The sequence below is a fragment of the Haliotis rubra genome, unplaced genomic scaffold (assembly GCF_003918875.1).
Source record: "Haliotis rubra isolate DU_JTF1 unplaced genomic scaffold, ASM391887v1 Scf1888, whole genome shotgun sequence".
Taxonomy (NCBI): Eukaryota; Metazoa; Mollusca; class Gastropoda; order Lepetellida; family Haliotidae; genus Haliotis; species Haliotis rubra.
In genome coordinates this window covers 14,009-30,832 of record NW_025765878.1, presented here as the reverse complement: position 1 = coordinate 30,832, position 16,824 = coordinate 14,009, and the positions used below count along the sequence as shown (strand labels likewise).

The 16,824-nt window shown below is 37.6% G+C and overlaps 1 protein-coding gene across 1 annotated transcript in view; it reads right to left on the bottom strand.

Moving 5' to 3' along the window:
• The window catches only part of LOC124274179 (probable 3',5'-cyclic phosphodiesterase pde-5), a 70,098-nt gene that overhangs the window by 51,018 nt on the left and 2,256 nt on the right, over positions 1-16,824 (bottom strand). Inside the window, 2 exon segments of the mRNA XM_046709489.1 lie at positions 499-672; positions 10,942-11,019. Coding sequence (XP_046565445.1) covers positions 499-672; positions 10,942-11,019 — 252 coding nt within the window.

Below are 16,824 nucleotides of genomic sequence, written 5' to 3'. Positions count from 1 at the left end.
ACCCCCTGAGCCCCACCCTTTCAAAATTTCTGGAACCGCCCATGTAGACTAGTGAACACAAGCATCTTCAAACATGATATATGTAAGAATGACAACAGATAGCATGATGCACACAACCATATTTCTGCAGGGGTGGAAATAACCCATTGCCCGACGTCCGAGTCCAAGTTTTTTCTGTCGGGCAAGCAAATTTGTAAATCACACTCTACCGGTGTCCAGTTGACTTTCCAATGTTATTTATGTTGTTTATTTTAAAAAATCAACAAGAAAATGGACGGTATAGTGGAAAAATCATCAGGGCAAGTGATTTTACATGTGCCACTGTTCCGGAGTACACTAGCAATTTTAAAGTTATTTCCACCCCTGTTCTGATGTATTTGTAGAGCTGAAACTATTCATGGAATAATTTGTCACATTTAAGAAACATCATGTACCCAACACAGTGAATTATAACAGGTGTACATTTGTATATAAGGATGTCCTAATATCTGTACTGACCATTGACTGAGAGAAACTCCATCGACGGAGGCCGGTTGTTGTATCTGGATGGTGGACGGAGTTTCCTCAGCTGCCATCGGTCAATCTGGTCCAGACTGACTTGGGCCTGGACATAGTGGTCCAGGAACTCTGGGTTGTGGTCCAAGTACTCAGATACCAGATCCTGGTTCAAGTCTGAAAGACAAAAACATTCTAATTATGTTCAGCCTCACGATGGCACTTGTGCCAAACACCAGACATTTTGTGTCAGCACTGGAACATGGCATCAATTAACCAAATAAACGGCAAGATTAAGGCTGTGAGCAAGCTGACATGGAGTGAGTGAGAGTGAGTTTAGTTGTATGCCACTTTTAGCAATATTCCAGCAATATCATGGCAGGCGACACCAGAAATGGGCTTCACACTTTGTACCCATGCGAGGAATCAAACCCGGGGCTTCAGCATGACAAGCAAACGTTTACCCACTAATCTACGCCAACGCCCCTGTGATTTGAAGGGATTCAGCATCTTCAAGATCAAATAGCAGAGCTGGCTTATAGAATATATGGATCTGGGGTATGAAAGGGCAATAATGGGTGTTGAGAGTCTTTTTCATCTGAATAACCTTGGCATGACCATTAACTCTTTAATAATAGCATACATAATACATGTAATATACAAAATATGTATAGTGCCTTATATGAGTTAGGAACTGAAACACTCTAAGGCATTTAATCATCCCAGTATATAATAATCTCAATTAATTTTATTTCCTTTAAATAATTATGACCAAGCCAAATATCAAAGTGGAAAAGTGTGTCTTTTTTAAAAACATGCCTTTGAAAATTAAGATACTCTCATTTCCAACCCTTTTTGTCTGTATTGAAAATATCTTTAAGTAGTAATTTTGCCTCCTGCTATAAGGCAATAATTATAAAACGTAGAAAACACCAGGAATTAAGTAGCTACAGGCTACACATTCATTATACATATAAACTTGACAAATGAAATAACCTTCAGAGATCATTCAATCCTACTTTATTCAAACACTAAGCAAACAGTATTATCTCGACTGCAGGACATAAACTTATTACTACATACATTTTCATTACTCAGGCTTAAAACTACAAAAAGTGGAAAACTGAGGCAGGTGTAGGACGAGGGTTTACTACAGTCTTGTTGCTGGGATTCTCTTTAATCCTGATATGCCCCCCAGTTCACCCCAACTAATCGAGATAACCCTGTCATCAATAGGAGATCATTATGCAGTCACACACTAACTTGGCTATGAGTTACGTGAGTTCATAGCAGGTTATGGACATTATGAGTTGATGGGGATTGCATACTCCCCAGGGAGTTGAGAATAACAACCGAGTAAACTCAGATCATGGCTGTTAATAATGTAGGGCATGAGAATTCACTTTATTTACTAGTATATATATATCTATTTATTTATTTTATTTATTTAGAATTGCTGAATTTAATTTGACACATTATGAATAGACTCGTCATTACATGTCCCAAAATGGCAGATTTACTTACAAGACTGCCACTAGACAATCAGACCTGGATTACATCATGCATAACAATAAAGTATTAGACATACCAGATCTGGTAATGTACTATTCTTACATTCACTAAGATCTTTTGATGATCTTCATTAATTGGGGTGAACCGAAGGGCATGCTTTCTCATCCACTGACAACTTCATTAAACATAACCTGAGCTGCTTCTGAGACTTAATATAAACCACCCTTACATTGTGCCACGTTTCTAGTCTCATAGGGGGCAGTGGGGTAGCCTAGTGGTTAAAGCGTTCACTCGTCACGCCGAAGACCCGGGTTCGAATCCCCACAAGGGTACAATGTGTGAAGCCCATTTCTGGCGTTCCCCGCCGTGATTTGCTGGAATATTGCTAAAAGCGGCGTAAAACCAAACTCAGTCAGTCTAGTGGGGTAGCCTAGTGGTTAAAGTGTTCGCTTGTCATGTGGAAGACTGGATTTAATTCTAAATGAATGCAAAATATAAAATGGATTATACCCTGTTTAACCCAAGATGCCATATCATATCATAACATACACATGGTTGAAAGTAGTGCCATGACAAATTAACTGTGATAATATGAAAGAATAAGGTATTCTGTAACTTCTTAGGGTAATAATATCCCTGTATAATATATGTATTGAATAATCAATAAAGTTCATTTATAAGAATCATATTCCATGCTGTCGATATTACAATACATTGACCTCATCAATACTCAGACTGTAAGATAACATATCAGTCGTAAACATATCAGTATATTCATTTTCTAGGGTTTAACCTGAACTACAGACATGAGTGATGAGCCAGCTGTACTGAAGTAATCTCGGCTTAGGGTGGACTTAATTCTGAGTTATGAGCAGAATATTGCATTATCTATAACATTGTATGTGGTGGTTATGACAACTAGTTAATATTCAATATTTCCTGCCCACAGTTCAAGTGACCAGGTGCCTTGATAAGCTTCTGAACAGATATAAAACTACTTACAACATTCTTTTCAATCCTGCATGTATTAATTCTCTTTGCCTTTGAGTTAGAGGGGCAAACACATGAATTGGTCAAGGTATTTGAATTTTATTTTAATAAATCTTTATTCATGCACTTTCAAGTGGGTCTATGATACTTATAGTACAGAGGTTTTACACAGATTTGAACCATTATTTACAAAAGCTGTTTCCTTACAACAATCTTTGAGTGTTCCAATTAATTGAAATAATCGAAGATTTGTCGAAGTGACCAAACGACCAAGCAATCGATCACATTTTCTCATAATCGAACACAAACGATTTTGGAACTGCTGTTTTAGTCTTTGAAACACTTGACGATGGAACATAACTTCGAAGTTGTCAGGGCCTGAAAACTTGTTTAATTCTTAGAAAACTCACTTCACTAACTGAAAAGTCATGACTGAATATTTCTTGAAGACCCCAGAAGGTTTATGTTCATGATATATCAACATCACTTTAAAGTAGCAAGGTGCATCATGTTATACATATCTGCAATAACAACCTGGATAGGAAAATCTGAAAGTTGACGCTAACCAATTTTTATCGATGATTGTTCGTTGGTAATGAAGCAATCATCAATTATGAGATTTCAACCAATTCCCAACACTAATGCATAGACAATCTCACCTGAATGTTTTTTTGAGATGAAATATATCAAAATGTGTGTAACAAAGGTTAGAAAATCTGAAGTTTATCAAAGGAATTTTGAACATCTATTGATTATTTTCATACCTCTAGATAATAGAGAAAGATACCATTTGTCATCCAAAATCTTGTTCAGTTTGTGATCATTAATGAGCAGTATATCTCTGTACAATGTACAGCTTCATTGTTTGTCGTATCATGCTGTCAGTATGGCATATAGACAACATCATATATTTACTGATTTTCAATCAACAAAACAAATCTTTAATCCATGGCAACACAAACAGTCAAAGCTTTATAGAAAACCTACTCTGTAGTTTAGTCAATCGTGATATCAAATCAAAAGTTAATCTAAAACAAACAAAATCCCTTTCTTTAAAATGTGTAGGCTTTCCCTTTGTAAAAAACAACAAAATATGATGTCAATTCATTCATACACCCTTATCCATTCATCATCTCAACCATCCACTCATCCATCCGTCCACCTATCCATCCATAATCAACTCTACCACTCGTTCATTCATCTATATTTATCCCAAGCACCCATCCATCAATCTATCCATCTAGTCAACCTCCATCTATCCATCCACCCACCATGCATCAATCAACCCATCCACTAAACCATCTCTCAATCCATCATGTATCCATCCATTAACTACTCTACCACTCATTCATTCATCTCGTCCACTAAGCCATCCATCTATTTATGCCCTCAAACACCCATCCATCAATATCCATCTAGTCAGCCATTCATCTATCCATCCCCATTCTTCCACCCACTAAACCTCCTTAATCATCCATCCTTCACAATACAACAAATCTACAGAATGTAAGTAAAACAACTCATTGAAAAAAATATTAATTCTTGTTGTGCAACCAGTGTTATGGCTTTGTAGAGGTATCTCTCAGCTTTTATCTACAAGCTTTTATATTTAGTTTTACATTTTTGCACAGAATGTTGTATCAAAATACCTCTGAGTTTCAGAAAATATAAAAGTCAGATCAATCTCTTTTGATCTTAATTTTCAACAAAATTATGATTATTCTCCAATTTATCAGACAAGGGCCCTTGGCTGAAATCTTAGATAATCCCTTTGATATGCTGTAGTTATGTAAAAAAAAATCACATTGCCTTGATTTATTTTGGATTGTCTTACATTTAACCCCAAATCTACATTTTAAGAATACATCGTAACTTGACACATACAGAAACATTAGGAACTTAGCAAATAATGGTAAGTCAAGAGAAGTAACACAAGAGGATGACAGCTATAAATTTGGGATATTTATGATTTCCAATGAGAGTGCTGATACAGAGTGTCTAAAGACAAGATATCTAGAGATATGGGCCCCTCCCTGAGAGTGTATGTAGCAAACCCAGGCATTGTAAACACCTGCAATAACTCAGCTTATCTTATCACTGGCTGCAACAACTGGACAACACTTTAGACATGCTTTATCTATAGTTACTGATAGCAAAGCCATACTCATACTTGTAATCCCTCGTAAACCCATAATACACATACCTGTGTTTTAATACTTAAAACATTTTCTTCTGATTTAAGTTTTTAACCTGGTGTGAATGTTAAACATAATGAAACGCTTTAAACATACTAACCAAACAAGAACTTAAGGATGGCACATAAAGTTGGCACTCAAAGTTGGCTCGTAAGGACTTGTGACAGCAATAGCACTTAAAGATAAATGTTATCCAACAAATCCTCAAGAGACTTCAACAAAAACCTGCCTGAAGCCTGGCCATCATTAATGGTCAATCAATGTACAGTCAGACCTCGTTAATACGAACACTTTGGATTTTTTATAAAAAAACGTTCGGATAGTGAAACGTTCGTACTGCTGAAACCACAGTATATGCACTGAGTTACTTCCCCTTGATATCTTTCCTTACTATCGATACGTGAAGAAATCAAAACAAAACATCAAAGACAATCACTGGATTTATTACACATTGTTTCACTCACACATCAAAGGGATAAGTCACTAAGTCGCTAAACAAACAACGTGTCACTTTGGGTGGACCAGTCAGCAGCGCGGTCAACTTCAATCGTTCGGATTAACGCAGCTGTTTACAACTTATTTAGTCCAATCCGTTCCGACTGACCAGCATTCGGAGGCGGAAACTGAATCATCGGACTAACGAGGTGTCAATTATATACAATATATAGGGAGATGATTTTGTGCCCAGTGGGTAGCGTTCGGAAGTCGGTGGATTCGGATTAACGAGGACCCGGATTACCGCGGCCTGACTGTATATGTTTCTGAGAGCGTTCAGTATTTGGGAAAATGATCGGCAAAACAAAAGATACACTCATGTTTGATGGCTTTTTAAATGTAAACCAACAAATAATGGATATTTGGTGGAGAAGTATCACAGTCATGTATTGGACCTTAAGTTTGCAATGTCTCTCATACAGTTATCACCCTAGCAGCATTTTGATAATGTTTATTATATTTTCAGTTCAAGTCCAGTTTTCAAGTGCATACTTTCTTCCATCTGGGAGTTCATACACATCCAGGTATTTGCCTGTGTGAATCTGTTTCCAATATCTGGGAACAATCAGTGATAACTTTGGGGGTCTGTGAATGATTATGGGGGTCCAAAGCTGACCCTGAAGAGGTCGCGCCAACTATTTCATGGTGACTAATAGGTAATGAGATTATTGATTTCAGTTGTAAATTAAAAAATTTGTTTCAATTTTTCCAAATAGTTTTTTGAAATAGGTTAAAACAAAGACTGAATTAGAATATTCAAATGCTATTTTCAATAATGTCACTTAAAAGAACAGTTTAGCAAAGATTGCCAAACCATAAAACAAAATATTCATGCAATGCTCTGGTCTTATTATTCTGTAACATCTAGGAATATATAAACAAAGTTTTTTAAAGAATTTAATTGATACAATTTTCAACAACATGATTCAAACATGAATATATACAATGAGAGTTTGAGTCGGACTGACAAAGTGTTGGATATTTGATTAAAAATGCTGTAAGAATGTTCCAAAATGCAATTGTAATGGAATAATGATGCAGAAAAAATTATAAAATATCAGGAAAATGTTCCTGAATGTCCAAATGTCTCTATGTTTAGTGAAAACACTGATAGACTTACGTACTATTGTGAATACTCTTACACTCAATAATTCATGAGATCTGTTTACCTTCCCACTCAATACGCAATTCAATAAACTCACCTGTCATTCTGTCCAGGGCTCTTGATATACAATTCCACGATCTTTTCTCCCAGAATTACCACACATAGTACACACCGCAAAGAAACCACAATATTATGATCATAAATCTAAAACTCCAGGATCCACAACACTGTTACATGATATCCAGATTTGTTCTCAAAGGTAAAATCTCCGCATGCTACGACAGGAAACAGCTGCACCAGACATACTCAATGCTCTAAAGCAGTATAAAACTTGCTCCACAAGGACTCTGCTCCTATGTAACGGCATTCTGACAACTAAGGATTCTTGTAATTAAAATGTGTATTGATCCTGGTGTGTATGGGAGGCCACGGGGGTCATAAAGTGATAAACCACAATACCGCCTGTAGTGGTCTTTTCACTCGCCCAATTCTTGTTTATGTACAATACAGAAAGAACCTCTTTCTACAATGGGCATACCCATGTGTATGGCAGTGTATACGTCCTTTAGAAAAGCCTGTATACAGTTTGCGCTTGAGCTTGCGTCAAACTCTTGCTACCGCTACGGCTTTGTGTATGTGTGTGCTTGACCGAGCTTGGACAAATGTATGTCATAACATTTGAGATTACTGACATCAGCTTGACGGTATCAGGCTTAACAACTTTCAGGTACTGTGTCGTCTTTACAATAATCTTTTGATGATTATTTTTTGGGAGGTCATAATAGATTAGAATAGGACTGGAAATGATAGATGTGACGAACTCAGTTACATGCAACAGACTTAGTTTCGCTTGTATGAATATTTAAAAACTTCAGTTTTGAATTCCCTTCTTTCACATCTCCATAGTCCACTCTGAGTGTGCATTTCTAAACATGTTTGATATAGTATTGAACTGTACGCCTGACGTAACATAGGATTAATTCAAATTTAAATATGAAATCCGTATTTCACATATGACACAACTACATTTGACATTTTAGAAGTTGGGAAGTATTATATTAAACGAACATCAAAGATAACACATAACTGCTTGACAACAGGACAAAAATCTTTATCGAAACGTCACACCCACGTAATAAAAGAAGTTGTTGTCCATAAAGTCTGTTCAATAAAGAAGAAAGCATCCTACACCCCACAAAAACCTTGTCTTAGATTATAACAGAGGTACAGATAAGCTGTGTATCTGCGTAAATTACGCCAATATTTATGCGAAAACTCAATTCCTATTAAGTACAAGTACGCTTCAATTTTTGTAAATACTCAATAAATGTGATCTTACATGCGTACACACAAAAATGTCAAATCTTAGCTTGCATACGTGTGGATAGATAAAATAACTGAGGTATATTGAGAGGTTCTATTTCAGGACATGAACTTGACAACTTGCAGTCTTTCTTAGCGTTTCTCATATCACAGATCAAATGTAAATAACAAACACTAAAATTTAAAGTTTATAATATTTTTAAAATTAATGGAAAATGGCAAAATACCCAATTGAGCCTGAGTGAGGTGAGTACAATTTATTTGGTTACTCAAAAGAAAATTAGGATACCCAATTGAGATGAACACAAGTGAGTACATAACTCAATGACCCAAATGTTATCTGTAGCTCTGTATATACCTCTCAGTTCCCATAAAGAAAGCATCATACACCCTAAAAAAAACCTCTCTCAGAATACTGTTCAACCAAATACTCTTCCTCTCAATAGTATCCATGCCTCGAAATACTCCCAAACCTATGAAAAAACACTGTACACCTGACAAGGACACCTCTTCAGTCTAGAACCTGATATGACTAGCACACACTGAAACGGAACGTCAACCCAGGCTATACATGTTTACTGATTGTCAGATTAAGTTGCTGCTTATGTGACATATGTTAAAACAAACACAGATATGTGCACTACAGCTCTTCCTTGGTGTAAGGAGATTTATCAGGACTAACGTGGAAATGTGACACAAACTCCACGTGGGGTAAGATTTTCACCACAGCTCACACAAGCCTGGTGTATAATAGAAATATGACGCTACCAGGCACACACTTAGCACTAAATACATATTTATCATAGGTTTGTGCTAGGAAATAAAAGATTTATTTCCTGATAAGAATGTTATGACTTATAATGAATTGCTGTTTTACATTGACAACTTTGACCTTTGCTCTGTATTACTAATATAATTACTGACATATTCAGAAGGAAAATCAATATCTCTGATACCAACTGATATGTATTTGAATTTTTTGGGCACAACCATTTGATATTCTGGGTCAATGGGTGTATTGTGGTGGTAGAGGGTTTTCAGCTAGAGCTGCTAAAACTTTATAATTATGGACATAATTGTCAATGGTGGGAATGATATGAAGATAATTATCAATAGCATGATATTGATATGGAGATAACTATCAATGCTGTGACTGATATGGAAACAATTGTCAATGGTGGGAATGATATGAAGATAATCATCAATAGCATGATATTGATATGAAGATAATTATCAATGCTGTGACTGATATGGAAACAATTGTCAATGGTGGGAATGATATGAAGATAATTATCAATAGCATGATATTGATATTGAGATAATTATCAATGCTGTGACTGATATGGAAACAATTGTCAATGGTGGGAATGATATGGAGATAATTATCGATAGCATGATATTGATATTGAGATAATTATCAATGCTGTGACTGATATGGAAACAATTGTCAATGGTGGGAATGATATGGAGATAATTATCGATAGCATGATATTGATATGGAGATAATTATCAATGCTGTGACTGATATGGAAACAATTGTCAATGGTGGGAATGATATGAAGATAATTATCAATAGCATGATATTGATATGGAGATAATTATCAATGCTGTGACTGATATGGAAACAATTGTCAATGGTGGGAATGATATGGAGATAATTATCAATAGCATGAATGATATGGATATAATTATCGATGGTGTGTGTGACTGATATCGATAAAACCTTTTACACGCTTTTAAGTGAGTTGTTTTGTTCCTGAAGTAGATAATGCTAGTGGTAACCATAGCAACCATATTACTGATACTGATATATCACAAGTGTTATTCTTATTAGAGACAGGTCCGGTTTGTACAGAGGCATGTACTGACTGACTGAGTTTGGCTTACGCTGCTTGTAGCAATATTCCAGCAACATCACGGCAGGGAACACCAGAGTGGGCTTCACACATTGTACCCTTGTGGGGATTCAAACCCGGGTCTTCGGCGTGACGAGCCAACACTTTAACCACTAGGCTACCCCACCGCCCCACAGAGGCATGTAAGGTGACAAGCATGGAGATATGCCAACAGCACCATCAGTTTGTGAACAATGCAATCAACAGTTGAAAATATTTTGCGTTTGTCTATCACACTATCTGCATGCTTTTAGAAAAATGGAAAAATGGAAAAATGGAAGAGTAATAAAAACAATAAAAACTGCAAGACTGAATGTGATGAAAATGTCTAGCAAATACACAAGTTACCATTTTTGTAATGTCTAGCAAAATCACAAGCTACCATTTTTGTAATGTCTAGCAAAAACACAAGTTACTGTTTTTGTAATAAAAATGTGCTAGCAAAAACAAAAGTTACCATTTGGTAAAGAAAATAGCAAGCAAAAACTCAAGTTACCATTTTAGTAATGAAAATAGCTAGCAAAAACACAAGCTACCATTTTTGTAATAGCAAAGTGCTAGCAAAAACTCAAGTTACCATTTTAGTAATGAAAATAGCTAGCAAAAATGCAAGTTACCATTTTTGTACCCATGTAGATAATCAATACATTATGGAACAATTATCAGGAACATGATGGAGACCAGAGAAAAATACTGTTTTCCTTTCAGAGCATCACAACATGTTATTGGTTTTAATGTGAGATTTTAAGCAGTTCGGGAGCCAAACCTAGAATTTGGCTGACCTGGTCACTTTTCATTCTTAACAATTTTCGGGGGTGAGACAAACTATAAAATTATCTGCCATCTTTAGAGAGTATACAAGATATTGGCAAGTTTTAGATGGTCATTCAGATTGTAACCATTTTAGATGGGAAGTATTTTGCATACATACCATGCAAGTGTATTCTGCCATTGTTTACTCCTCCTGGGTTGTTTCCATGGTTACCAGATCCTTGAATAGTGCTGTAACCTGACAAGAAAAATAAATTTCTAAACACAGTCAAGATGGTTGCATTTCTGATTTAAAGTCAGACACTGGGGCATCTGCTTATGTCAGTAAATTTACAGTGTACTTTGGTGATGAAGTTAAGAATACAATATTAGATAACTAATCATTTGACATAGATGCAATATTTTTGACTGTGTGACTTTTGGTAACCTAATTAGTATCTGAAGAAAAGTACTGTTTAGAGTTCATCATGCGAGTTTGTTTCATCAACAACGTGCTCGGAGAATGGCAAACAAAGACTGACTTTTAACGTTGCCTGGTGATTTTAATGCGCTTCAGTCAACTTGCACCCATGACCCTGTTGCCGTCAACTCCAAGGGGCTGGCTGTTCCAGTCATGTTGCGAGCTGCACAAGCGCTCACGGGAAGACAGGCAAATTAGTCAAGCGTCGCACAAGCGCTCACGGGAAGACAGGCAAATTAGTCAAGCGTCACATCATCCACTCTGTGTTAAGAAGTTACGGTGATGTTTTCTGTTTTAACTTTTTTTCAACAAAAATCCTACACCGAAAGTCATCTCATGACTTCTGTCGTTTTGACGTGAAGAACATGGGTCATAATGCCCCAAATATCCAAAGTATCCTTGACCTACTGTCTGAAGAGCTCCCCGTGCACATAAAGTGTACAAAAGACAGAATGTATGTTTCAACGAAAAGAACCTTTCTATTGCCAGTTATCTGCACTTGTCAGACATCTTTTATTTTATCATTACGCGTAACAACCCGTATTTCTGACAAATAGAATCAGAAACGCCAATAAACGATCAGGTTACAGACATTGTGTTTTGCCACATTGAACCGTAAGTCAAACTATGCATTGAAGAGTATACTTCCCAAATATGCATTGGTACTTAGCAATACAAACATATGACCCGTGGGAATTTGGGGTAATAACATAGGTCCCCTAGGTCTGTCGTTAATGGATCTTTTGATGGAGCTCTGTGACGTCATTGATTGTATTTCATCCTGTCCAGATTACGTGGACCGAGACTCGTGAGGCTAAGTACGTGATTGTCTCTTCCGTACTCCATTGTTTGTCGACCCCGGTGATATAGCTGCAATATTGCCGGTTGCGCCGTTCAACGATAAACCCATCATAACGGTACATTGCCACAAACAGAGGAATTAACGAATGCTGAGAAAAAATATTAACCAAGACACAGATAATTTCCGCTGTTAATATCCATTATATGGAACCGGATATATCACACGTTCGGTGAATTTTCAATACACAAATGGGTAACTTCCTGGAACCATGCAATCAGTTAATTCCACAGTAATTGTGTTTTCACCTTGTTGACCCGATAGTGCGTTAGTAATACCGTCGGTAGAGTGGTTTACGAACTCACCTCTGGTCATTAGTGAAATTACACGAACGTTTTTCGTGATATGATATGTTCCTTAAAAAAATTAGGCGACGCATTATGTAGTTTCTTTGTCGTAGTGGAAGCTTTGAAACTCGATCAGATACTGTCTGATCATCGTGAGAGAAAGAGAGAGAGGAATGACTATTGGTGCCAGAGTTACCATAATTCTTGAAGGCAAGATAACCACATTTGCCATTGTCCTTTCGACGCAATTTCAATTAAGGCGCTGTTAACGTAACGAAACCCTGACGGAGGACAACGATGTGTATAGGTAGACTGTGCCCTTTGAATTTCGTCGTTTTACTTCCATAAAGCATAACAATGTAACAATAGCTCACGCAGCCGGTCGGACATAGCCGATAAAACCAACAGACACGTATAACGCTGTCAATCTCTGTTCCCTTTGAGATTAACAGATACAAAATCTAACAGCAGCTTAAAATATTTGAAAAAGGTCATGCAGCCGGTCAGACATAGCCGTTAAAACCAACAGACACGCATAACACATTCAATCTCTGCTCCCTTTGAGAATATCAATACGAAATTTTATTCTTTACACTAAGAGCACAGAAAACCGTGCAGCTCACGGGACTAAAACTCACTGTTACCATGGCAACCGAAACAATGTAGTCCCTGTTAGTTAAAATCGATTATGTAAACATCACGTTAATTTCATGTCTTATAATGCACAAACCAATCATGAATGAAAAAAAAGACAATTTACGAAGTAATGAGCGAAATATGCAGGTACGTATTCCAGTAATAACCAGGCTGTCGACAAACAACGTCATACTTCTACTGTAAGGGGGATAATTGTTATGTTCGTGACATGGCTGATGCATATTACCATTATCTGTAGTTATGTGCATATTTCGTTGTCAATGTCGCACGACGTCGATAATTCATACACACACATATGTGAGGATTCAGGCTACAGCAACCTACGCTGGTCGAAAGAGGCGAATATACGGATCGTGTTGTCAACGTCTAGGACGTGCTGGATTGCGTGTCACAGTATCCCCCGTTGGAGCGTTGCTAATGATGTCAATCACTTGATTGTCTGGTCCATTTCTGATTTATGATTTATTACAAGAAGTCGACATATAGCTGGAAGAGTCCGGCGTTAGGCCGCAGACTAACACAAACATTATTGCAAGGCTATTTGTAAAGTTACATCACTTCTTCTTGGGGTAGGTCTGTATCCTGTGCTTATCCTGAATGGTGTCAGTGTCAGATCATATGGCCCCGTATCCTTATGGGGTTGTGCTCATGTCATTTTTATTCCTTTAATTCCTCTTCAATCACATCTTTGATTCAACAGTCCACAATGATAACTGAATGATGTTTCATTTATCCATTCAACAGCGAGGCCAGTCCCCATTCAGAACGAGGTACATGTATACTGGACAAAATAAGTTAGGGATATTGGTATTTTTATGATTTATATTTTATCAGTGTATCAATTAATAAATAGATCATTATTCATATATTTACATATATCCCTAACTATTTTATTCCAGTATATTTGGAATCGTCATGCAAACATAAATGGTTCTTTGAATTAAAAAAAACGAACCTGGATTTAGTCGAAATGTGACCCGGAAAATAAAGAAACCAGCACCAAAGATAAATAACAGCAGCCATTCAAATGATAAAATAAACACACATTCATACGAAAAACAAAAACTTCTTCTCCATTATTTATCGACACATTTTCATCATTAATGCCTGTTGGGTTTCATGCAGACCAAAGTACACTTATGTGACTAATAATATGTGTCTGAAACATGGTTGTCCTTGCAATTTGGTAACACTTTATCTACTATATAAACCACAGATTGGTGGTACTTGAATACATGTTCCTTGAACCGTTTCATTCAGTAACGATTTATATCTGATTCCTTTTTAGTGAGCTCTCTCTTCAAGGCTGGTTCAGGTGTGGTAATGAGGAGAAACGAAAGCTAATTGCCTCCGTCGTTCTTTCAAAGGCAGTATTTCATTTGGCATGTCATCTCTTAGCGACCATTATCAATCATTATGTACTATCCGAGGCAGGAGCTAACTTACATACAGATCGATACCATTCGGAACACCTAATCTCGTATATGAAGGTAGGTAGCGGAATAGGTCGAGTGGCTCGGAATGTCGTGGATACATTGAAAGATGCTTTCTCTGCAGGTGGAAGGTATTAACAATACGTCTATCAGTGACACCTTACTCATCAGTGACAACAAATGTTTACCGATGCAGTTCAATATTTTGGTGTCTACATTGCTTCTTTTGACACCCATTTATCAGGGCTAGAATTGGTCTTCACCAACCCACTCGTAAAACTGGGTAATATTGGGTGGTCAGTCTCGCTGATTTGGTTGATGTCATCGTATCCCAATTGGCCGGTCAGTCTTGCTGATTTGGTTGATGTTATCGTATCCCAATTGGGTGGTCAGTCTCGCCGATTTGGTAGATGTCATCGTATCCCAATTGGGTGGTCAGTCTCGCTGATTTGGTTGATGTCATCGTATCCCAATTGTGCAGATCGATGCTCAGGATGTCAATACTGGATTTTCTGGTCTTCTACAGGACTTTGCCATAGAGGCCGAATGTTGCCGAGTGCGGCGTTAAATAACCAAACACCGTTTTAGGTACAAACGAGCCTTCTCTTCTGACGATAAAATTCCAGTAACAACCTACGGCCCTTCTTCAAAAGCCTTAAAGCTTTCGGTAAGATTCATGGTAGACTCCTGGAGGATATATCCATATTTGACGCATCAATGACAAAACATATGTCTGATGCAATTCCCAGTTCTGACATGAACTAGATGTCCATTGTTTGTGGATACATTTACTTGCCTTTGCATGGATTTGTGACGGATGCCATCGGTGTCACAGGCTACGCTCATCTGGTAGAGTATCTGATTGATAGTGACTCATCAAAACATCCTCATAATATAATCGGGATCGTACAATGGACTCAGGTTTTATTGGAGATTTCTTACGGAACCTTATGTTTTTTATGGAAACTCATGGTTTTGTAAGCAGGGTTACACTCCACAGCTAAATGTTACCACCAAGAGCTAATTCTAAGCGCTGTTTCGCCCTGGAATAGACTAACATACATTCGACTTACATATGTTATCGTGTTATATTAGCATGATGGAATTATAGAGAGGGTCGTATTGCGACCACTGATTGAGTTTAGTCATGTTTAGGTCTTTACATCGAACCGGCATTCTGAAAGTCCACGTGTAGCTGTAGAGTAACAAGTGACGTTTGTACTACTGAAAGGTGACCTGGGACGTTGGCAATCAAAGATTCATACAATTCAGGCAGATTCACTTGACCTGCAAACCAATATGATGTGTGTGATCTCGATCTTGATAAGGGGTGGCGAAGATACACGTTTTCACCTTTAAAAGTATATGGCATCGTATCTAACTAATCCAGCGGTATCAGTATGCAGTCCTTGTTTTATTCCCAGTCTTGTAATGTCTTTTGTAATGACGCTGTTAGGGATCCAACCATCCACGTTCCACGCCATTTTGGGTTTACAGGTGCCCCCTTGGATATCTTAGGTCTACCTTGAAGTACATGTAATTCATAGTGCTTTGTAGATGGAGTGTTTGCCTGTATAAGGAAGGTCGGTGATTGGATATACGACTGCGTCAAACGAAAGGAGTCAAGAAATGGTACTTGTTGTTACCCTGACTGGCGCTCGGCTTCAAGGGAATAGAACGAGGACTATTCATGCTAAATGCGACATGCTCACACCATGGCTAGGTTCTACAAAACCGGCCTATGCTTAGTCTAGCACACGCACACGCACATACACACGCACGGTCATACGCACACACTAGATCTGTTATCTACTATGAAGTAATAAATACATATCTATAAGCCTCCCCACAATCACAGCGTCCTGGCACAGCTAAGGGAAGCAACTCTACAGCACCTTAAACGACAGACTACTTGCGCCGTTTTTCTAAATTGATAAATCAGAATGATTTTGTCTGAAGATGTTGTGCGTTGATGGCCTCTGATTTGAGAAGCCATTTCCTTGCATCATTTCGCCCTCACCACACCCTCCTCAAATATAACCTCGTTTGCCGGGGATAATAGGTTATTGATCACAGTAGCCATAGCAATTAATGGATCCATGTATACTGACACATCAAGAAACAGCAGAGCAGAAAGGTCATTTCCCTTGAGGACAATTGTCGGAAGAAATGGTTCCAACTAAATGTTAACGATAATTAATTTCACGAATGAAACAATATCATGTACCATTGATGAGAAGAAGTGTCAGCTAAACAGACTTGCTTGAATTACTTGCCTGCCACATTCCTTACTTGCAAAGGGCAAAGTTCCTGTACAAATGAACATTTAAAATATCCTGGGAATTGT